The following is a 25,006-nucleotide window of genomic DNA, read 5'->3' as shown; positions in this document are numbered from 1 at the left end:
ACATTTTTGGGCTTTTTTTAGTTGAAATTGGTTTAAATTAGTTTTATATATCTGACATGGCACAGAGTTGTGTGCTACTCACACAACAAGAGTTGTGTTTGAAGCCATTAACCCTAACCCTATCATTACAAGCCCTTGTAAAAAGTCCCTCCCCAGCTTTGGGACAGGCCCCTGGAAGTCCTGGCAGGCCCCCAGAAGGTCTCCCCAGCTGGAGCCTTCCCCTCTGCAGGCTGCCCAAGCCCAACTCTCTCCTGCTGGGCTCCCAGCAGAGGGGTTCCCCCCTCGGGTCATTGCTGGGGCTCCTCTGGCCCCGCTCCAGCAGGTCCCTGTCTCTGCTGTGCTGAGGACTCCAGAGCTGCCCCAGCACTGCAGGGGGGTCTCCCCAGAGCGGGGCAGAGGGGCAGGATCCCCTCCCTGCCCTGCTGCCCACGCTGCTGGAGGGGCAGCTCAGGACACGGTTGGGTCTTTCCAGGCTGCATTTGCACAGTGTAGGCTCATGTGGAGCTTCTCATTCACCAGCCCCACCGAGTCCTTCTCCTCAGGGCTGGCTGCTCTCCATCCATCCTCCACCCTGACTGTATTTGTGCTTGGGATTGCCCTGGAGCTGCAGATCATTTCTCCTTTAGTGTTTCCTGATTTTCTGTTGAAGGGAGTTCCTACTGCAGTGTCCCTGTAAGCCTCCTCTGTATGTTTTCTACACGTTTGGATGTGTTTACATTGAGCTGCTCAAACTGGCACAGTAATTATGTACTTTTACTGTTTCAAATTACTTCATTATTGGCCCTGGAGGACTATTTACTTTCTTTAACTGAAGATTAATTTTTTACAGTTCAGTATTTCGATAACACCAGCAGCGACATTTTGCATTTTACAACACATTGGATTTACCATTGTACATACAGTGTAATCAGAATTCTCAGTCCTATACAATGCTGCTGCTATTTCTGAATAAATACTGTCTTTATTACACATTTCTGTACATTTAAACCCTCACTTTGGTAATAGATTTTTATAACTTCATGGTGCTATTTACACATTTTCAGCAATTGAGGCAGTGAATACTCCCTAGAGTTCTTCAGCCAGTGATGCTATTTTTTCACATTGCAATCACTGAGTTTTTCTTCATAAATATGTGTAAATTGTGACATAAGAGATTTGTTTAGGGCTATGTGTTGTGCTGTCTGCAATGTATCATTAAACAAATTTAGTAGCTGAAGTAGTTTTGGTTTAGCAAAACGCAAGCTTGAGAGTTTTCTCTGAAAGCAATTTAATAAAAAGAGATGAGTTTTGCCACTGATTTTGTATTCATTATTCCAAATAGTCGTTTCAGCTCCAGCAACTAATAATTTTGTGTAAAAATAAGACATTGCAGCTTAAGAAAGAACTGTGCACAAGAGATGATCCACAAGAGGAGAGAAAAATATTTATGGTGGTGACACCACACACAGTATCCTCAGTAGCTGGAGTTTTTCCCCCATTCAAGGTTCCGCTGCAGACTGATCTCTGTTTGACACAGTAACTTCAGCATTTCTCATGGGTTTAAGTCCACAAAGTAAGGATTCTGAATGGCCTTTGCTCTTTTCTCAGGTGGTGCGGGACTACAATCTCCAGCTGTTTTTACAGGAGAACTCCGTGTTTCACAAACCGCAGCCTTTCCAGTTCCAGCCCAGCGACAGCGACACTGTAAGGACCCTGCTCCAGTCCTTGATTTATTTGTTCTTGCTCTATTTTTAAGAACGTTGTTATAAATGGGGAAGAGAATCGTGCTCACTGGTTTAACCTCGTGCTATATTTTTGGAAAAGAAAGGGAAAGTGGCCTGATTCCACCAGCTCTGCTTGCAGCGGGTGATCACAACAAAAGCATCAAACAGGCTCAAATCATATGCAGAGGAGCAGAATCTTTTTCTGCTTCCAGACTGTGACTAGCAGTCCTGTGTTCCTCTGCTGTCAGCGTGGTTCTTACTACATTCTGTTGGCTTTTTATCACATTGGTGAGGTTCTCATAGTACTCACTAGTACTGGCTTACAATATACGTGATTCTCTGCCAAGTAAAACATCTATATACTTCTGAATTACTCAAAGAATAGCCATAGTTAACATATAAGAAGTTATTGATTTAGGAAGAATGCTGTTAAAACATTGCATGCCCAAATAATCTCTAAAAATAATTAGTTTGGTGTATGTGCTGCTTCCAAAGAAATGATTAATAACATTAAAATGGAGTAAATCGTGGTACGCTCATGCATTTCCAAACAGCACTTTAACACAAGTGGATTGTTGATGTTCTACCAAAATTACTAATGTTATTTTAAGAAATAACAGTTTTGAATAAGTCTAGATCTTTAAAACATGTGCAGCTTGTTATCACTTGAGTTCATAAGCAAATGGACTGGGGCAGAACTGTCTCGATCTGCAGTTCAGGTGGTTAAATTCCAGAGCCCTGTTAATAGATCTGTAAGAGTGATTTTTCCAGAGGCACTAACACCTATAACACACTTCCCTTTGTCTTTCCATTTTAACAAACTGTGATTCTGATTTTCCTTCCAGCTCCGTTGCATCGAGTTGGTTCTTCCCATAAAGTTTTAGGTTGTTCTTGATAGAGCGAGCAGAATCTAACTGCCTTTGCCTGCCTTTCTAACCTTTGCTGCTGTGTGTTTTCATCCCTGGGCAACTTCCACATCCAGAGTTTTCATGCAGTTCAGCTGGTGGATATTGAGCCCTCGCCGGTCAGTGCTATGAGAATGACTATAGCAGAGGTACATGGGAGTATTTGGGGTCAGCCTTTGGTGTTTGTGTCCTTATCTGTTGTGCATGTGGCTCGGGATGCTGAGTTTATATGTAGAGGTGGCAACAGAATGCATAATAGGTATGTAATTAAAAAAAAAGAGCTTCTTTCACAATGAAATTTAAGTTAAAGAAGAAAGAAGCAATTTCACTGTGGGGATCAGCTTCACACTTCTCTTTTGCACTTGCACAGCATTTGTAATTGATATTCGAATCTTTTGGGGGCATGAATTAAAATTTCACAGCTCAAGATAGTGCTGTGTGTAATTGGCTACTGCTCCAGTGTGAATGGGGAAGCTCGTGTAACTGGAGGATATTAGCAGGCACTGATGAAGTGCAGTCCTATTTCTAATTTAATTTTGTTCTTTTTCCAGAGGGCTGTCCCCTTGTACAACAGAACTGTAATTATTAAACTCTTTGACAGGAAAAATGACAAGATTCCTTGATGTAGCACTTGTGTGGTCTGAGAGTTCACACGTGTGCTGCTTGTGCAGCTTAACTTCAGGAGCTTTGGACAAGGCAGTGAGTGGGTTCTTCATAGAATCATTTGGGTTGGAACAGACCATTAAGATCATTGAGTCCAACCGTTCCCCCAGCACTGCCAGGTCCCCACTGACCCATGTCCCTCAGCACAACATCTCCACATCTTGGAAACCCCTCCAGGGATGGGGACTCCACCACTGCCCTGGGCAGCCTTGCACAGGCCTCCACAACCCTCCCGGGCAACAAATTGTTCCTCAGGGCCAACCTCAGCCTCCCCTGGCACAACTTGAGACTCTTTCCTCTTGTCCTGTCACTTGTTCCTTGAGTAAAGAGCCCGACCCCCACCTGGCTCCAACCTCCTGCCAGGGAGCTGTGGAGAGCCAGAAGGTCTCCCCTGAGCCTCCTTTGCTCCAACCTCTACACCCCCAGCTTTGATCAGGCCCAGAACTGACCCCAGGATTTGAGGTGCAGCTTCCCCAGTGCCCAGTGCAGTGGGATGATCCCTGCCCTAATCATGCTGGCCACACTAGTGCTGACCCAGGCCAGGATGCTGGTGGCCTTCTTGGCCACCTGGACACACACTGGCTCCTCTCCAGCCAGCTGTCACCCAAACACCCCCGGTCCTTTCCTGCTGGGCACTTTCCAGCCACTCTTCCCCTAGCCTGGAGCACTGGGTGGTGTTGTTATGACCCAAGGGCAGGACCCAACCCTTGGCCTTGTTGAACCTCATCCCCTTAGCCTCAGCCCATGGATCCAGCCTGGGCAGACCCCTCTGTAGAGCCTTTGACCCTCCAGCAGATCAAGACACCCGCCCAATTCGGTGTCATCTGCAAACTCACTGAGGGTGCCTCAGTGCTCTTGTCCAGTCATTGATAAAGATATGAAAGAAAATAGTCCCCAGTATCGAGCCCTGGGGACACCACTTGTGACTGACCTGAAGCTGTCCCTGTCCCCCAGAAGCAGTGACTACTTGCCTAACCTATTTGGGCTGTAAAATTACTGCACTTATTCATTGTACTGCATTTTTTGGAGCTTCCAGCTCCTGTGCTGTAACCAGTTTTCACAGAAATAAATAAATTATCCAGGCTTCTTTATGACCCGTGCGTGCAGTTATGCTCCACCAACAGGATCCTACCTAGGCAATTGCAGGTTACATGTTCACCATTCCTAATCAGCAAGTACAAAAGAACGAAGGCATTTGCTCAGGCTCTTGAGTTTGTTAGCAATGATATATTTTCTAATTAATCAAACAGCATTTAATTGAGGAACAATTATCAAGCATTCTTTAGCCACATATTCTTTTTGTTGGCTTTGAGTCTTTGTGGGCTGTGCATGATAATTTTCACACTGAGAACTTAACACGGAAAGAAACCTAAGTAGAGTGACTAATACATTTAGTGAAATGTTTAATCTTAACCTTTTCCAAGAACAACTTATGGCCTCTCTTCAAACTAAATACCTGACCCACGGTGACTGGGGTCGAACTTTGGAGCGTTTTAAGTATTACTGGAATGAAATTTTGAGTGTTGTAGGCAAGAAGAATGTTATAAACATAGATCTGGAACTCACCTACATGGAAAACTCGGAATGCTTCTGTAAATTCTGGTTTTACAAGGTCCATCTCCAAAGTTTGTGTTTGAGGGGAGAGCTGTTGCCAAAGACTGTTGCAGAATGGATTTGCGTGCAGTCCTTAGGCAGGGGCAGAACACACAGCTCAATTTGCTGTCAAAATACCCTCAACATGCAGAGTCAGAGCCTCCAAAAGAGACTCTGCCTAAGAAAGGTAGTTATGAGAAATGGTTTTCCATCAGTTTTCAGGATTTTTGTTTTCCTAACATCACACTAACACTGGCTTTTCTCCACAGAGAAACACTGCAAAATATTTTACATCAATCATCTATTTTCCATTATCTAAACAATTGTTTTGAGCTTAACTTTAAACATTTGTTCATGTTACTAAATTATTTAGTGTCTCAGTTATTTTCAACTGACAAATTCATATTTTAAAGTAAGTTTCTAGTTTATTTTTTTTTAATAACAGACTGTTTTCCCTTAAGGAGATGGTTTAAGAGGACCCAGTAAGAAATCATTGATAAATTCCCAACCAGCCTTAATCCTTCCAATAAATGAATTCACAAAACAGACTGGACCTTTATGAACAATAAAAAATAAAAGAAGAAAATAAAAGAGTCTTTTGAAATACCTTCAGCCTCACAAGAAACACCAGTCAGCACATGCTGACTTTACTGGGAGGCTGTTGCTATATTCAGGGTAGTGACAGTTTAATCATGAAACATCCTCCCACGAGGCAAAGGGTATTTATGAAGTCCACAGAAATCTGTTGCCTTGCAAACATACTGTCCCCATGCTTCACAGATAAGCCCTGGCCATAAGAACGGGCCAAAATGCGAAGGAAATTAGCCAGCTTTTCTCTCTTTCCTGTTTGGAAAAGATTCTTTTTCCTTCAACAGTGTTTTATCATGTGAGAAAATGAGCCAGACGAGAAAAACCCCATCCATGGAGCAGGGGGATAGTGGCAACAAAAAGCTGACACTAAACTTTAGAGGCCTTTTTCCTGTTTTTTCCTCTACGTGTGGCCCATGACTATCGTTTCCCTTCCATGTTACGGATGCTGTTGTTTTCTTTGACCCCAAAAAAATCTGTTTTTCTCACTGTAGTTTGCAGAAAAACAACAGCTCGGTAGGATGGGTGGGAAGTTTTCCAGTTTCAATCCTCATTTCTTGGATGTACCTCTTTTATGGATGGATTATGAAAATAAAGATGAATTTCACTTCACTCTAATACACACAATAAAGTCCTGAATTTCTGAGCAGCTTATATGGAGTGATATAGAAGTTTTATAAGCTATACTTAAAAAAGGGCATTGTTCTTGCTCATGGCAAGGCAGACTTTCTCAGCTCTGCAAGTGCTCAGGTTTGAAAATAAATAGAAATGACTCTAAGTGGGAATCAGGACTCAGTTGAGGGCTCTGTTCTGTCAAACTTTACTTTTAGTAGGTTTTTGTGCATGCAGAGAGGCAGAAGTATTTACACATGTTTCAGCGTTGAATTTAGTTAAATATTTAAAATATATTTAAAGCTTATTTAGTATTCAATATGTTTAAATATTTTAAAATTCCTTCGTTTTCTAAAGAACAGATTCTGGCTTTATAATTATTGACTAGATTTTATTTGATATAAATATTTAAATACCAAGAAAGTTCGGGAAACATAAACTGCTAGTAAAAAATAATCCCTCACCTAATTAAGCCCAGACTAAGAAGTCCAGAGAATGCACTACTAGAATACAGCTAAGAGTTGGGTAGGCACAAGTGGGAGCCTGGCAAAGCCGGACTTCCCCTGACTAACTCAACATGTTTTGAGCGTGGCCAACCTGACTAAAACCGGTTTTACTTAATTCCCCCCACCCCAGTCGTGGTTAACATAAAGTCTGAGTTACAAAACTCACATTTGATGTTGATATTGAAAGGGTAGTTTGAAGAAAAGGGAAAGTCCACGCCATAGAGTTCTGGTTCTCTAACCTTAGGTTGGATTTTAACATTGTTTCTGATTTACCTTAAGGCTAATGAGCTGAGATTGGCTCACTAGCTAATCGGTTTTATTTTAATTTAGAGAGCATGCTGTTAGCATTCTGGTTTTTTAGTCAGGAAACACAATTTTTAAACATTTTCAGTGTTTTGGTTTTTTTTTTATTTTTTAAGGTTTCCTTTAAACTGAAGGAAATTCACTTTATGCAAAGCTCTGAATAATTTCTAACAGTGAGACCAGAGAGCAAAGTAATCCTTGAAAGAAGAGGCCACTTAAGACATAGACCTTTGTTTATACTGCTTTGAAAAGATCTACTAAATCATTTTTTCTGTGTCAGAGTTGATTCCAGAGGTCCTCTCTTTTTGCTTTGATTATTTCATGAGAGCAATTTTTCTGTATTTCTAGTTATAATAGCGTAGATTTTTGGAAAAGCTGGATGTGAATGCAGCTGCTGTGGTAGCTGAGGCAAATGAGCGTAATTGTGAGGGTGAAAATGGAAGTACATGAACGAAAAAATACTGCACTCTAATTTCAAAATTCATTTCAGTGAGAAGCTTAAAAACTTTTAAAAATAAATAAGATGAAAATTAAAAAAAAATAGTGGCTCCTAAGCTCTACTATATAAGAAAAGTGCTCAATACAAAAATATCAAGCACTAGCATCAACAAAGCTGTATTAATCATGGATATCTAACAAAAAAAGGGAACTCTTAAGATTCTAGTCCTTAAAAAAAAAAAAAAACAAAAAAAAAAAACAGAGATGGGACAAACCAGAGCTACAGCCTCTGCATCCTAAAAAGTTTGACATCAGCTGCTGCACCAATCTGTGTGCACAAGATGTTTCAGAGATTTCTAGCTAATGGATCAGTGATCTACCAAAATAATTATTGAACCAGAATCAAAAATGAACAACCCCCTAAAACCCAACTGGATAAATTATTTCATACATCTGGCTGTACAACTGTTCCTTTCATGGATACTTTTAGTAAAGAGAGTTTGAGTTACACCAGATGTCAGACAAATACCGTCAGTATTTGTTGGGATTTAAAGTCTTTGCCGTAGAAAATTTCTTTAGTAAAAGCCACGCAGTCATGGTGGGACTATTTTTCAGCCCAGATGATGTCAAGAAGTCCCAGGATTTCTTTTCACTCTTCAGATCTGTGATGAATTTAAATGGAATTATGTTCTTTATTCCCTGCCTGATAGGATGTTCCTTATCCTTCTGCAGCCCCAGCTCTCACCGCTGTGGGATGTTCATTTATTAGATTAAGAAGCAGAATGTGGTTATTATATAAAGCAGCAATAGGAGATTGGTCTGGTTTTAGCTTTATCATAACAAATGTATCTAGGTTTACATAACTATTAATAGAGGATATAGGTCCTTTTTTTATTCTTGTGAGTGGAAAAAAACACTTGTATGCAAATAACCTTTCTTTTTAAAGATTGGGGGTGTCCTGTTTGTAATGTTGCTGAAATGCAAGTCAGTCTTAGCTCACTAGCTAACCTAAAATTAAATTAACTCTACACTAATAGGCTAAAATAAGCACCAAACTTAACTCAGGATTTTTCACCTAACCGCTGTGTTCAGCCAGGAGTGGTGTGAAAACTGTCCTGCATATCCCTTCCTCCTCCCCAGAGGTGCTGATCATAAGATTGAGCCACACTGGCACCGTAACCTCTTATTTTCCCCTTTCACAGAAACAACTGTGATTTTCAGTGGTGTTTTGTGTTGGTGGTCTGCATGCAATGAATGTTTGCTACTTTTTTCCTGTGTCGAAACGAACCTTTTTAGTTTTCAGCTACAAAAATAAGGAGCTTTTAGGCTCAAGAGCCAATTTCTTTTTTGCTCTGAAAGCCGTGCATGTGCCGTTTGCATCCAGATAAAGCTGTAAATAAGAGAATGGAAGCTGTGTGTTTGTCCCTGTCATAAGACAACTTCTGCACCTGCAACAACACTGGAGATAAAAATGGAGAAGCGACATGTGTCTGCAGACAGAATGCAATTGTTAATTTAAGAAACAGCATTGCCAGCCTCTAAGCTCTGTAGCTGTTGGAGCCATCTAGTACTTTTCTGCTGGTTTGCTGATTGAATTTTTAGCACTAAACACTGCTTTTGCTGTAATCCTAACCCTGAGAGAACTGCAGAATGCCCAGCTATGTTTAGCTCAGGTTTTTTGCCTCTTCCTTCATTCCTTGGCCATGGTAAGTGGTTTTGGTTTCTCTCTTTTTTCGAAGAGGTTAAATTGAGTCCTTGAACATCTTACCACTACCACGTTCCAGTCCTGAAAACACTTGTGCAAGTTCTTGATTTAGAAAATCAGGTTAGGACCAGCTGCTTCAGTTCCCCCACCTTTTTCCCTACAGTTTTGCATTTTATGTCTCTAGCAGATAAATTTCTGGTTCAGCTCCTTTCTTCATCCCTGTTTTGATGTACCCCTCTAGACTGTCTTTACCTGAGGACACAGACTGCTCAGGTCATCCTTGAAGTCCTCCTGAAGCACATACTCTTCCATGGCAGTCAGGTTGCTACTGCCTCGCTGCTTGTACATTCCTTCACAGCCTTCTTAAGTGCCAGCAGCTCGGTCTTTCACAGGCCAGGTGAAGTTCCTCCGTGTCCTACCAGCTCCATTTATTCAGAAAGCATTCCAGGTCTTGAGGGGCTTGGAACCTTCCTCCTTGCTCCATCTCCTTGGCCAAGTATTTGGCCTCTGTATTCCCACTGCTCTCTCTGGTCTTGTCCAGCTTAGGAGTCCCTCTTTTCAGCTTCTTCCTGGGGAGACTAAATTGTGCCTTCTAGATCTTGTCTCCTGCTTTTGCCTTTATTTTTGGTATCCACACAGACCACAGCTCTAGGTCACTCCCCAGCGCTTTTTATTACCCCATTTTTATGTTGTTTATTTTTAGACCTTTAACTGAGGGTGAGGTCTGCTTGGATGCAAGAGTGCTTTAGGAGTAACTGATATAACCACTCTGATCCAGTAGCAGCTCAGTCCTTTTTTAGTATGCCCTTAGGAGTAGCCACAAAAGTTTGCATTCATTTTTCTAGCCAACTGCTTTTGATAAATAGATTAAAAACTGAAAACACACTTGGGATAATGCAGAAGGTTATCAAGCGACTGAAGCCTGTGCTCTTTCTTAATGAAAATGAGATGCTGAGCAGGAGCAAGAGCAAGACTGATGGGAACACTGAGAATTCGTTCTGAGATGTTTTATAGGGGAGAGGCAATGTCAAATGATTCCACTCAGATTTGGAGCTGTTAAGACTCAGCTGGAAGCTGTGGAAGAAGCTGTACAAAAATGCTTACTCCAACAAGTTGGGAAAAACCTGAGGTCAAATGTTATATTACGGATTGGATGTAGCTGAATATATCCATGTGTTTGTCCTCTTTACGTTTTGCAGTGACCTAGTGGAGTAGCTTAACATGGGTAATGAAAGAGATCCAACAGTAAGGAAGAACCATGAGCCTATAAAGCCACATCAATAAAAGCAACCAAAAGCCAACAATATTTAAATGGAGAGGATGGATGAAGACAGCTATATCTGGTGGTTGTTTGCTTGGTAGTATTAAATTAATCAAAATTCTTTGCTTTTCCTTCCTACCTGTTCATGCCCCAGGCTTAAAACTTACCTCCCCTCTTCTGAGCTGCTCTACATCTTACCTGATGATTCCTTTTCCTTTGAAAACATCATTAACAGGAGCTTTGTGGCTCCATCCCACTCCAGTGGATGAACTTCATGGAGATGTTTGTTTCTGACTTTGAGATAAAATATCCTGAAATCTTATCCTGGATTGTAAAAGTCACTTGGGTTGCTTTTTTTGGTCACTATGAGCAACACAGAGATGCTTTAAGCTAAAAACTAATCAGATTTTAATCTAAAAGAGGGTAGGATTAGAATGGAGAGAAGGAGGATATTTTTTCAAATGGGAGTTGTGAGATGCTGGCCCAGGTTGCCCCAAGAGGTGGTCCCTACCCCATCCCTGGAACCATTCCAGGGGAGGTTGGCCAGGGCTCTGAGCAACCTGCTCTAGTTGCAGATGTCCCTGCTCCCTGCAGGGGGGTTGGACTGGATGACCTTGAAAGGTCTCTTTTAACCCCAAAGATTCTGTGATTCTATGCTCCCTCCCCTCTGCCCCTCTTTTGATGTCTTAAGGAATTCTGTAGAGACAAGTTGAAGCACTGCAAGCCTACAGGAAAGCTGAGGAGGGACTGTGTATCAGGGAGGGTAGTGATAGGACAAGGGGCAGTGGTTTCAAACTGAAAGAAGGTAGATGTAGATTAGATATGAGGAAGAAGTCCTCCACTCTTGAGGGTGGTGACACACTGACACAAGTTGACCAGGGAAGTTGTGGGTGCCTTATCCCTGGAATTGTTCAAGGCCAGGTTGAGTGGGACTTTGAGCAACCTGCTCTAGTGGGAGATGTCCCTGCCCATGGCAGAGGAGTTGGAACTAGATGATCTTTAAGGTTCCTTCCAACCCAAACCATTCAGTGATGATTCAGTGATGATGAGGATGATGTGTTGAATTACAGCTTCTTGAAAGAAAGGCAGAAAGTTGCCAAGTAGTTGCCTGAAGCATTACCTGTGTTTCAGAGCCCCATGGTGGGAGTATGTGTGTGTGTGTAGGTGATGTCTTCCTCTCCCTTGCTTGCCTCTACCACTGGAAATCATCTTTCACAACCCCTTGAAGCCACTACCCTAAGCTCTCTTGTAATAAGAGGATGAACAAGAATAAAGGCCAGATTCAATTTTGATGAAAAGAAGCTTAGCTGAACAAAATAACAAGCCAAACCCATTTTTGCCTCATTTTCAATTAAATCCTCTGATAGGATGTTGGCAGAAGTTAGTATTATTGCCTCTCCCATGAGGACAGTGTAATCTAAAGGCATAAAAACATTGCTTTCAGTATCATTTGGGGTTGCTTCCCAGTCTTGCTTTTACTCCAGTCTGTACCAAATGCTGGTATTAAAATTATCTTCTGCCCTTGACACAAATGGTGCCACTCTGCCTGCTAAAATACCTGCTAACACCATCTCTTCTCCTGCCTCAGCTGGAGTCTTCTCACCTAGCCTGGAAATAATTCCTTGTCTTCCTGCTCTCTTACACTTTTCCTGCTGGCTCACCTTGAATTTCTCCTTCCTAAAGATGTTTTTTTTTTCTTTTCATCCTGTGGGATCATCTCGAATTTCAAACTGCACCTGATGAAGCAAAATCCTGTCTTTTGAACCACAGAGAGTGAAAGATTCATGAAACAATCATTTCTTTCACTTGTGCGTACACAGTGGCTGTTTGTTTTGAACAGCACCAAGCACAATCTCTCTTCTTGAGTGATAACTTATAAGGGGATTTTTTTTCTTTAATCTCAAAGGTTGGGCAAGATTGTATCTGACCCTTTTTATAATTTGTCGTGTAATAATAAAGAATGCAGGGTGTCTCTGGGCTGTAGTGACTCTCAGTGGGGAGCTGTGCTTGGGTCAGCCAAGTTCTCCAGGAAAAGGAATTGTTCTTGAGGATCCCCTTTGGAATGTTGTTTCACTTCAAGTGGAGAAAACACTGAAATGTGTGTTGTAAGAACGAGTTTTGTTGTGCCAGGAGCCCACCCTGGGAAGATGGAGTCAATATAATGTCTTCTAAAAGTTAATTTTACTGGTGGGAAAAGTATGAGACTGGTGAAGGGGGAAAAAAAAAAAAAAAAAAAAAAAAAAAAAAAAAAAAAAACCCAAAAAAAAAAAAACAAACAAAAAAAAAAACCCTCACAGACTGAGGTTGAAAGGGACTTCTGGAGATCATAGAATCACAAAATGGTTTGGGTTGGGAGGGACCTTTCAAGGTCATTGAGTCCAACCCCCCTGCAGGGAGCAGGGACATCTGCAACTAGAGCAGGTTGCTCAGAGCCCCGGCCAACCTCCCCTGGAATGGTTCCAGGGATGGGGCAGCGACCACCTCTTGGGGCAACCTGGGCCAGGGGCTCAGCACCCTCAGCATCAAACATTTCTTCCTTCTATATAATATCCCCTATTTCAGTTTCAAACCATCCCCCCTTGATCTGTTTCAACAGGCCCTGCTCAAAAGATTGTCGCCTTCTTCTTTACAGAAAGTATAAGTGTTATAATACTTACTTATATATCAACATAAATATTCTATAGCTATATAAATACATGTATTTTATATATAAGTAAGTATTAAAACCCCCTTGAAGTACTGAAAAGCCACAATAAGGTTCCCTGGAGTCTTCTGTCCTCCAGGCTGAGCAACATGTCATCTGGCCCAGTCGCCCAGGTGGCTTTTGAGTGTCTGCAAGGATGGAGACTCCATCACCTCTCTGGACAACCTGTGCCAGTACTCAGTCACTTATCCAATGAAAAAGTGTTTCCCGATGTTCAGAGGGAACCTCCTGCACCTCTGGTCCTATCACTGAGAACATCCTGGCTCTGAATTCTTTGTACCTTCCCTTCATGTACATTGATCAGATCCTCCTGAGCCTTCTCCAGGCTGAACAGTCCCAGCTTTCTGCCTCTCCTCGTAGGAGAGATGCTCCAGTCTCTTCATCATCTTTGTGGCCCTGCACTGGACTCTCTCCAGAATCATTATTAATCAAAATCCTTATGCAGTATAGCTGCAGTAAATGTATAAAATACCCACAAATATAGAAGCAAGATTAGGAAACCTGCTGTAGTGGAAAGATGGAGACTGATTCACATCCTCACCACAAAGATATTTGTGTAAATGCACTTGTGGAAATTATAGAAAGAGTGGGAATGATTTGAGAGCAGTCCTGAGAAGGAGCACTTGGTGCTTGTTGATGAGAAGCTCAGTGCGAGCCACCAATGTGCAAGTGCAGCCTGGAAAGCCCCAATCATATCCTGGGCTGCACCCCCAGCCCGGTGGGCAGCAGGGCAGGGAGGGGATCCCGCCCCTCTGCCCCGCTCTGGGGAGACCCCCCTGCAGTGCTGGGGCAGCTCTGGAGTCCTCAGCACAGCAGAGACAGGGACCTGCTGGAGCGGGGCCAGAGGAGCCCCAGCAGTGACCCGAGGGGGGAACCCCTCTGCTGGGAGCCCAGCAGGAGAGAGTTGGGCTTGGGCAGCCTGCAGAGGAGAAGGCTCCAGCTGGAGAGACCTTCTGGGGGCCTGACAGGACTTCCAGGGGCCTGTCAGAAAGCTGAGGAGGGACTTTTTACAAGTGCTTGTGATAGGACAAGGTGTAATGGCTTCAAATTTTAAGAGGGAAGATTTAGATTAGATGTAAGGAATAAGTTCTTTACTCTGAAACACTGACTCAGGTTGCCCAGGGAAGCTGTGGATGCTCCATCACTGAAAGTGTTCAAGACCAGGTTGGATGGGGCTTTGGGCAACCTGGTCTACTGGGAGGTGTCCCACACCTGTGGCAGGGGGGTTGGAACTAGATGATCTTTAATGTTCCTGTTTTAAAATATTTGATGTCAGCATTTACTCTGAAGGTGATAGAACACTGGAACAGCTGCCCAGAGAGGTTTTAGAGTCTACTTCTCTGGAGAGATGCCAAACCCACCTGGACGTGATCCTGTGCAACTTGCTCTGAGTGACCTGCTGGAGCAGGGGGCTTGGACAAGGTGATCTCCAGAGGTCCCTTCCAGCCCCTGCTATAGTGGGATTCTATGTTTATGATTCAATCACAAAGAATGAGCCTAAATGGCCCATTGGGTCCCATTTAACCTTTCATCTTTGGTTCCTCTAATGCATGTTTACTTCAGAGCTTTGGTGGCTTCCTTGGTTGGCTATTCTTCATCTCTTTGGTACCGTGTGTGGGTGAAACAGTATTTCAGTGTCAGTCATCGTGACTCTGTTTGGTATTCAGTGGCACTCTGATTTTCCTGAGGCAATTGAGTTGTGAATTCTTGTGTGAACTCTGCTTTGCTTTCGTAGTTGGCTTTCCACAACGTGGTACCGTCACAGAGGTCATAAGGAAGAAAACTGGTTTTGTTAAATCTCTCTTGTTTTGTATGGAGCAAGATCCCAGGCTGATAAATTTAGTGTAAAGTTCCCCTGTACCTTAATATCATCACGTCTCCAGTGGTAGCCCCAGGTCTGTGTCATGACTCGTTCTTCTCTTGTTTTGTGTTCCAGAGTCGGCAGCTGGAGTCGGAAACCGGCACGACTGAGGAGCACAGCCTGAACAAGGAGGCTCGCAAGTGGGCCACCCGCGTGGCCCGCGAGCACAAAACCATCGTCCACAGCCAGCGGGTGCGTTGGAACGCGCTGCTTCACAGATTTGATTACTTGCAGCTCCCTACTGCATGAAAGAGGAGCTGCTGCTAGCACTGAGGAATTATTTTTCTCCTGTTATCTCCCCTGGCAACCTGCCATTTTCATCCTAGTCCTTCTCAATGTGATACACTCAAGCTGCCAGGTCAGCAGCCCCTCAAACGTTTTGGTTCATGAGTAGGTTTTGTTATCTCCATATAAATCTGAAGTTACAGCTTCTACCTCTACTGCAAATAACTTGCAGACTTGCCTCTATTTTTCACAGCATCCTTCTGTCCAAACTAGTTTCAGGAATTCCCTTATCTCCACTACATGATGTGTATGTTCCTGTAGAAAAAAATCTGTTGAGTTGGGTATTAAAAGTCTTTTCAACACTAGGAAAATCCAGGAGTAATGCACGCTTACATCTAATGTAAGACACAAAATTAAATGTGTATTGATACATTTATTTCTCCATACTTGGCCTAAGAACCTAAGGCTGTGTTTGGATGTCCTAACTGGGGCTTCACTGAGGCTGCCTTGGAGAGACAATACAGTCAGCCAGTAGAAATGCTGCCTTTGGGTCACCAAGTTCCTTAAACATATATAGCAAGACTCTCATGCACTTATTTAGAGAGAGTGTTGGGGCCCAAGCTGACTTCTTGTGCTGATTTCTGCCTAAAACCATCTGTTTCACATGCTCAGGTCAAGCCTAGCTTGCGTAGACTGAATTCAATTGAAGGTGATGAGTCTATACTACAATATCTATAATACTGTATAATAGGAAGTGGAGGACCTGGCTTCTTGTTCCACTTTAGAGATCTGAGCCATTCCTCAAACTACCCAGGAGAAGGCATCAAGCAAAAAGCAAGATCAGCGTAGGTGTTTATCATCTTACCTGTCCTCTGCTGAACCTGGGTCACTCTACAGAAAAAATCCCAGAAGTGTAGCATCAGGCAGAGTCTGTAATCGAAATATGATGGGAAAAACTCTCCTCAGAGGAAGGAGGGGGCATCCTGAATTATGGTCCTAGCACCTGATGTTTCTTCTGTTCTTTCTCTGAAGACTTTTTAACACAAAATGCACAGAGAGTCACTGGACCAGGCACAGATTTACAGATAACTGGGGTCAATTTGTGCACTCATGTGGCTTTTGCTGTTTTTCATGTCACTCTGTACAGTCAACATACATGTAGATGAACCTGAGGAACTCCATCGTGTCTTCCATAATTCACCAAATTCCCCTCTGGACACAATATTCCTGCAAAGGGAGGAAACCTGTCTTGACTTCCCCTGCATAGGGCTACAAATGGCAACTTCACTCTCCATGTTTAAGATGCCCTCTTTCATCCTGACATAAATGTGGAGCAACATATCCATTTGAAATACGTCATCATCAACATGTAGATGAGTGGATTTACACCACAGTGTCATGGTTTTGTGCAGATGTAAAAGAGTTCCCCTAAGTGGAATTTTTGTGTGAAACACCGTGCTTTTAAATGGTGTTTGGCCTTGGTCATCATCTTTTTTTCTGGAGTGGGCTATTGTTGGTCAACCCAGCATCTAATCCAACAATGATTTCAAAGAATGGTGGGGGTTGGAAGGGACCTCTGTGGATCATCTCATTCAACCCCCCTGCTCCAGCAGCTCACCCACAGCAGGGTGCCCAGGATCACATCCAGAGCAGGAGACTCCACAGCCTCTCTGGGCAGCCTGCTCCAGGCTCGGCCACCCTCACACCAAAGAAGTTTCTCCTCCTGCTCAGACGGACCCTCCTGGGTTCCAGTTTGGCCCCGCTGCCCCTTGTCCTGTCACTGGGCCCCACTGACAGGAGTCTGGCCCCAGCCTCTTGCCCCCTGGGGCCCTTTAGCTCTTGCTCAGCATTGATCAGATCCCCTCTGAGGCTTCTCTTCTGCCCCTCAGCAGCCCCAGGGCTCTCAGCCTGTCCTGGCACAGAGATGCTCTAGTCCCACCAGAGCCTCCACTGGACTCTCTCCAGTAGCTCCTTGTCTCTCTGGTACTGGGGAGCCCAGAATTGGACCCAGTACTCCAGAGGTGGCTTCACCAGGGCAGAGTGGAGGTGGGGGGGAGAACCTCCCTCAGCCTGCTGGCCACACTCTTCTTCATGCAGCTCAGGAGACCATTGGCCTTCTTGGCCACGAGGGCCCATTGCTGGCTCATGGGCAACTTGTCCCTCAGCACTCCTAGGCCCTTCTCTTTGGAGCTGCTTTCCAGGAGGTCAGCTCCCCCCATCCTGGTGCAGGGATGTATTTCCCTGAGTTGTGATGAGCATTTAGGATGTAAATGGCTTTGTAACACTCACTGTGTCTGAGATGTGCTTTCTTGTTCTGACAGACACTTGAAGAGCTGGAATGCCACGGGCCTGTGATGTCTGAGCAGACCCGAGCAGAACTGGAGCAGAAAATAGACGAAGCCAGAGAGAGTATTCGTAAGGCTGAGGTAAGAAGGAAATTATTTTGGCATGTTCAGCTTCTTAGCACAGAAGGGTTTATGTTACAGCAATTTAATTTTGTTTATGGAAATACAAGCATTTAGCATCAAAAAATCAGGCTATTTTAAGATGTCACTTTTTTCCTTGATTTTGTACTTCTCAAATCACTGAATCAACTTAATGAAAGGCTCGAGAATAGGAAAGCAGTATTAAAAATCTCCTGATGAAGAGTGATTAAATTGACTGCATTTTCCACTACTGTGCAAAGGTCAAGAATGTCTACATTTAGGGGCTTTGTCTTAAATAGAGGAAAAAACAATCTTAGGTTTACTAGTTTCCATCTGCTTGAAGGAATTAATACCAGAAAATGGTGATCATGTCCCTGTGCTCATGCTTTTTGGCTTCTAAAAGGGACTGCCACACGCTGATGTGCCTTCTGTTCTATGGCTTTTGATATAGATATTAATTTGTAATATTGTTTGGAAAGCATCTGAAATAATCTTTGTATCTCTTTCTCCTTTTACTCTGAGGTACTTCTGGAAAGGTTGCAGAGCTTTATGGGACCTGTTCTGGGTTAAGAAAGACTCAGGAAAAGATAAACCAGCTTCATAATTGACTGCCAGGGTTGGGCTGGTAAAAGTTAACTGGTTTTGTGGCCAGTGATTCAAAAAACTTCCTGCAAGCAACAGGAACTAATCTGTTAGTTCTCGGCTGACTGGATTGTTTAATTAAAACTGCAGAGCAAATGTAATTGTTTCAGTTAAGTGCTTCTCATACCACAAGGTATTCGGAGTACCTGATGTAATTAGGGATGTGATTCACAGTTCAAGAGGTTAGAAAATAGAGAGTAAAAATATTCCTCCTCCTGGTGTGATAAATGTTAGGCTTTTTAAAACAAATCCAGACTATGCTCTCTCAACAGAAAGTGTTTTAAAATGCACTAGCCTTTTATTTTGACTAAACTGTTCCAAGCAGACTGTTCTCCCAAGTACTTCAGTGTCTGTAGAGTTAATGATTAAATATGCAGGGACAGAGAGCATGAGAATGAAAGATAAAAGCAGCAGCAGAAAGAAATCAAATCAGGTTAAGAAGTTGCAGAGGAGAAGGTTCTCACATAAAAATAAAAAAGGTACAAATGAAGTCAGTCTGGAACTTCAGTGTTTGCAAGTCTGTAAGAAATGTGTAATTAACAGAATCCAATAAATCAGTGGAAACTGAGGAAAGGGATAAAATGTCAAAGGGGGACTATAAGGAAGATGGGGGAAACCTTTTGAGCAGGACCTGTTGCAACAGGACAAAGGGGCGTGGGTTTAAATTCAAAGAGGGAGATTTAGGCTAGAGAGAAGGAAAAAACTATACCAAAGGTGGCTAGCCCCTGGCCCAGGTTTCCCCGAGAGGTGGTCGCTGCCCCATCCCCGGAACCATTCCAGGGGAGGCTGGCCGGGGCTCTGAGCAACCTGCTCTGGTTGCAGATGTCCCTGCTCCCTGCAGAGGGGTTGGACTGGATGACCTTGAAAGGTCCCTTCAACCCAAACCAATCTGTGGTTTTGGGGAGGAGGTGGTGGAGAGAAAAATTGCCAGGCATATATTTTGGTTTTAAAATTCTGGAACAGAAGAATATTGAAAGTAAGGGCTGTGATAGTGCTGGCTAAGAAGGATATCTGCAGTCAGAATTAGGCCATGGTCCTGTATGAGTGCTGCAGAGAGCACAGAGACAGGGCTGACACACCCCTTAGTGACTACACAGATGCAGCAAAGCAGAAATTGGAGAGCACACGAGGACTTTTGCCCAGCAGAAGGTTGACTTTTCTAAGAGATTTACCTAGAAGAGCTTGCGACAAAATTGCAGTTTCCCTTGGGCACGCAGAACATGACTGAGGATAGAAGGAAAGTGCCAAGGAGTGGAAAGTTTATATATATATTAGAAAGGAAAAAGAGATGTGAGATCAGAAATAAGCCCCGTGGTCTGCTGTAGAAGGCAGCAGGCTTCTCCAAAATCAGAGCAAGTATAGAGCTCCACTGGGAAACACACTGGGCAAGAAGTGCACAGCCAGGAAGGTGAATCATAAAAGGAATGAAGGAGGAAAAAAATAGCATGTAATTCTCAAATCTGATGAGAAGCAAATGCAGAGTCCCGTGTGCACACCCTTATAAACCAAACTGCTCTCCAGAGAGGTGGGGAGCAAATAACTTTCTCTGTGAGACTCATTTTACAGTATTTGTAGTTAAATCATCCTGTATCTTTCTAATATATAACACATGTTCTGTTTTGCAACAGAAAATGGTGAAAATGCCAAGTACTTGGGTCAAGGAAGACTCAGTGGCTGGATGCTTTTCACCATCTGCTGTATTTCAATGACAGGAAAGTTGTCTCTGAGTGTTGTGTGTAAACCACGTTGTATTTTGTGACTTCTGTATGTTGTTAAATACCTTATTTGTAGTGTAGGTTTTGTTTTTAAAAGCAGCTAGTAAGTGAATTCAGTAACGCTTTTATTTTTACTTAGGGCTGCCCTCTTCTTTTAGCTTCAATCTTTATTAGTCCCCATTCCTATATTAAGTAATTTCAGGACCATTAATTAGACAAGAGGTTTTTGCAGACATACAAGCTGTAGAAGAATAATTGATGCAAGCTTTGAATAAAACCATTCTGTAATGCAATTATACTCCTCAGCATGTGAAAACAAAGTATTTGCAGCATTCCTGCATGTTTAAGGTTAACTGATGAAGTTGCAGTTACTGATGGATGGGTAGGGGAATGGTGTCTGTGCAAAATGTTACAGTCATGTATTTAGGCTGTTGAGGAGCTGTGGAACTGCCCTTTCCCTGTCCTGCTGTACTGTGGTTGGGCTGAGGAGCTGGTAAGTAAAGCAAAGCAGAGCAAAGAGGCTCCTGAGTTATCTCAGTGCTTCCAGGAGGTGCCTCTGAGGACAGCAAGTGGGCGAAGAAGGGTGTGTGGAGAGTTGGCAGGAGTCAGTGGCCCATTATTGGAAGGACCTGGCTTAGGAAAGATTTTTCAGCACCTCCATGTCATTCAGAAAAAGAGATCTTGGAAAGCAGAAAAAAGGAAGGTTACACAGGATTTCTTTTCTGTGAAAGTCAATTTGATGTACATAATTTGTAATGTAAAATGGGGCAAAAAATTCAAAACGTGTAGACAACTGTTTATTGGCTTGATATTTGCAGCTCTTACTGAAGGACTGGTGGGTTATGGTTGCCTGACACCATACCTGCTTGCACCCTGTGTGAACAGCCCAAAGTCACTCCCCCTTTAACATTAGTTAGTTCATTAAGCCCTTGTCATATTGGGACTTAGCATCTGTGGAACGCTGTGGATACTGCTGTAGTGGTAACTGGAAGAATAATACCTTCTGGGGCCACATCTGAAAGGGTTTGATGGTAACATGGAGATTTTCCCAAACTCTTCTGTTGGGAAGGTCTCAGTGCAACTTTACTTGCAGCTGCAGCAAGGATTGATTGGTCAAGTCTTGGATGTGGAGAGCTCCTTTTTATTCTAGTTCAGAAAGAAAGATGGGGACAATCTTTTTAGCAGGGCCTGTCATAACAGGACAAGGGGTGATGGTTTGAAACTGAAATAGGGGAAAGTCAGATTAGATGGAGAAATGTTTGACACTGAGGGTGATGAGCCCCTGGCCCAGGCTGCCCCGAGAGGTGGTCGCTGCCCCATCCCTGGAACCATTCCAGGGGAGGTTGGCCGGGGCTCTGAGCAACCTGCTCTAGTTGCAGATGTCCCTGCTCCCTGCAGGGGGGTTGGACTGGATGACCTTGAAAGGTCCCTTCCAACCCAAACCATTGTGTGATTCTATATTGAAGAAATTGAAGTTTTTTGTGTTGTGCAAGATGCTGTGCCTGAACATAAACCCCTAGATTGGCACAATCACAGCTCAGTGGGTTATTTTTGATCTTTTTCTCCTTGGGATGAGAGGTATTTTTCTTTGTGATGTTTCAAGGAGCAGACTCCTTGATTAAAGTTTGAAGAAAAATACAGCTTAGACAGGGGTGCTCCTCAACAATTGATACCCAGCAGATGATGTCAAATGACTGTAACTGGTAGTCAGAACATATTTTCTTCTTAAAAATGAAAAGTTTCTGTTTCACCAAAGGTTTTTTGTTTGCTTTGCTTTCTTGTTTTTAAATGAAATGTTGGAATATGTGTGATAGTACCTCTGGCACTGGCAGAGTGCTAAAATTGCCTGTGGTGAACGCTCCACCATGGAGTTTAGATCCAGAGGAGCTCCATCCTTGTCCAAACAGCATTTAACCACTGCTGTGCCAGGGCTGGATTCTGATAAAAATCAAACACCCAGAGCAGAGGGTGCTCATTTAAGTTGAAGGTGGCACAATTCAAGCATCATCTGTAAAGGAGGTGAACAGGTTTGAAATTCAGTAATTAGAGAAAATAAACGATTCTCGTAGCTCCTTTGCTACTTACCTTATTCAGCCAACTCAAGTGACTGAACTAGAACCTCTGTATTTGAAAGCTTTCATTTTTGTGACAACAGTGAGGAAGGTTTTACAGCCAACTGCATAGATATGATTTGCCTTCAGAGTGCTTTCTGTTTCTCCACTGCCTCTGTCCCCTTATCTGGAAACTACTGGAGAGCAAAATTATTGTGTCCACTGCTCTGTGTTGCAGAAAGGAGGGAAAACAAAAGATGAAGCTATTTCCTTGGTTTCTATAACACTTCTTTCAGCCTCTATCCTGGAATCTGAGGCTGGGTTAATAGAATTCTTCCTTTCATCTTATTTTGTCTCTATCAAACTAAAGACTCTGATACTTTGATAGCCCAGCACAAGTCTCACCAGGCAGTATAGTTGGTCCCAGGGCTGACATAATTTTTCTCAACGATGTTGGGAGATTTCCCGTTTGTGCTCAGTTCTGTGCTCAAGGAAGGTCTTGGGGCTTCCACAGCAATTAATCCTATTTCCACTTAATTATAGAGGGATGCATTTTGTCTCATCACTAGGATATCGACAACTCTCGGGAGAGTATTCGTATCAGATAAGATTTGATTAAGACTCATTACGGTGCTGTTTACCTCGTTTGATTAGTTTAGAAGCATACGTCCAGTCTAGTTGTAAATGGAGGGCTGTTTTCTGACTCCCCTTATATTTGGCTGTGAATATTTATTACTGTGCTGTGGTAACAGTTGTGTTTGCTGGCTGTGCTCCTGTTCTTTCTTAAGATCTAATCTATTAATCTACTGCTTCTCGAGTAGCTACGTTTCAGCCTGTTGTTATTTGTTCGTTCTTGCAGTTGAAGAGTGGTGTCATTCTCTGCTCATAAGCAATGTGAGAAAAGCTAATTCCATACATTTCACTAAAATAAACAAAGTGGAATAAGGCTACCCAGCCCAAAAAAGCTGAATTTGTAAAATGTCACTTGCTGCTGTTTATGGCTTTGCTCAGGAAACATATGCTTGGGAGAGCCGTGCTAAGTAAACAGATGCCTTCTTGGTAGGAGGTCTGTAGGAGCTGCTGGTCTTTCCGGCCAGGCAGAGTGAGGACTGGCCTGGAAAAATGCCCTCGACATCCCCAGATCAGGAATTTTGAACTCTTCTTGGTGAAAAGCAGTTTAGTGAGGACATCTGCAGAGATGGGGACATCGTTATTGAGAGGAAGATCATCAGCACCCTGAAGCTGTATTAGGAAGATGTACAAGTCTTGGTATTTTATCAGCTGCATCCAAATATTTAATCATTCTGACTGCACTGCTGCAAGAATTACACTGCTATATTTGAGAATTTTTAGCCTGAATTGAAACTTCCTTTTAATTCTTTTTCAGAGACTTGCTTTCGCTTCAAGAATTTGGAGAGTATGCTCAGATTTTGCTTAATTATTTCACAGTATATTTTTCTGACAAACCTGCCTGTTCTGATAAGAGCAGTGAGAAAGATTTTAGAAGACTGGGGTATATAAATTCCTGATAATAATAAAGGAGGGTTTTTTTCATTAGTGGGAATTTAACAGAGGAAGGTGTTTTATGGGTTGAAGGGGCAGGAAAAAAACACAGAGAGGTTTTAAAGCTAGTGATGAAATACAGTCTTAAAGATTCCTGGAAGGATGTAGTCAATGGAAGAGCCCTAATTGCTTTCTCCACATCTTGCAGATCCCCATGTATTGTAAAGGCTGAATATCCTTATATATGGAAACAAATGGATAAGTCAGTTTGAAAACATCCTACATGACTTGAAATGTTACTGAGATGAAGAGTAATTGCTGTAGGACTTCAGACAGCAGACAGTCCCTCAGCTCTTTTGGAAAAGGGACCAGGGATTAGTGTGGGCCACAAGAATATTAAAGTTGCTTGGTTTGTAGATTTTCTTTTTGCTTTTTTTTTCTTTATTCAGTTCTTTTGAAAGATGGATCATACTCAAAATCCAGCTCAGTTCTTTAAACTCATGGTTTGAATGTGGTGTCACTTCATAGAGTCGTTCAGGCTGGGGGTTCTGGGGATGCCTCTAGTCCAGCCTCTGCTTAAATATTTATGAATCTTTTGACTATTAAATGTATACAACATCTTTCACTATACTAATAATCGATATTCATTACCAGGAGTGCAGAGAAATGTGTAATACAGGTTTGCATACATGCATTTTATATACATTTCATTTTCTACCTTTAGAATTTGGGTAATTTCCACTCAGTCCCATTACCAGTAACTCGGGAACACCTTCTTAAACCCTACAAAATGTTTCAATCCTGCTCTTCTCTACTCTCCACGTCCTTCCCCACCATCTGCTTCCTCAGTTCAGGCATCTCTAGTGTTTTTATACGCTTGAGCTTGGGGAACATCAGCCTGCCAGTTGGGCTGGCGCTATGCAGGTGGGCTCTCCTCCATTAGCACCTTCACTTCTGCTTTCTTAACCTTGGCATTCACTCCTGAGACGTGTTATCTGTGTCAGCGTTTCATTTCCCGTCTGCTGCACCCTAACAAGTCTCCTTTGATTTAACTCCGTGCAGAATATTTAGCATATAAATTAACTAACTGCTCTAATAGCTGTAGAAACCTCCCGCCCATTCTCCCACTTTAAAAAGCCCACTCAGTCTTGTGTTGAAAAATGTCATTTATTAACTAGTTCCATAGCTGGTGCACAAAAATTATTAGGTTTGGGGTTTTTGATCCTGGCTGACAACATGTTTTAGCTGTACAGCTAAAGTGACTGGTAGACTGTGCCCAAGGCTGAGCTCACATTTGCACCTCAGGGATCAAAATTTTAGGTGAGTTGTGTTGGATAGGATTTTCTTTTTAATTGGGATGGTTTTGGTGTAGCAAACTTTCCACACCTGCCATCACCAAGGCAGTGTAAGTTGAGCTTTATGGTTTCTTTGCTCATGCATCATCCCTACTTTAATAGCCCTGGCCTGTGATTTAAAACTGATTTGCAAGGGGGGGCTAACGCTGGGTTTGGAGAAATGTGTGGCATGCCAATACTTGTTTTTACTGTACTCACAGTTACGCTGCCTATCACTGTGCAAATAATTCCAGTGGCCCAAAATTTA

General features: G+C 42.8%; 1 protein-coding gene across 1 annotated transcript in view; it reads left to right on the top strand.

The window, feature by feature from the left end:
* The window catches only part of FCHSD2 (FCH and double SH3 domains 2), a 90,446-nt gene that overhangs the window by 45,390 nt on the left and 20,050 nt on the right, over positions 1-25,006 (top strand). The window contains exons 7-10 of the mRNA XM_008948912.1: positions 1,588-1,683; positions 2,686-2,757; positions 14,918-15,034; positions 17,389-17,493. Of these exons, the coding sequence (XP_008947160.1) occupies positions 1,588-1,683; positions 2,686-2,757; positions 14,918-15,034; positions 17,389-17,493 (390 nt within the window). The remainder of the gene's footprint in view (positions 1-1,587; positions 1,684-2,685; positions 2,758-14,917; positions 15,035-17,388; positions 17,494-25,006) is intronic.

The sequence above is a fragment of the Merops nubicus genome, unplaced genomic scaffold, assembly GCF_000691845.1.
Source record: "Merops nubicus isolate BGI_N331 unplaced genomic scaffold, ASM69184v1 scaffold2901, whole genome shotgun sequence".
Taxonomy (NCBI): domain Eukaryota; kingdom Metazoa; phylum Chordata; class Aves; order Coraciiformes; family Meropidae; genus Merops; species Merops nubicus.
Note: the sequence above shows the minus strand (reverse complement) of the source record. Positions and strands in the feature narration are given on the sequence as shown.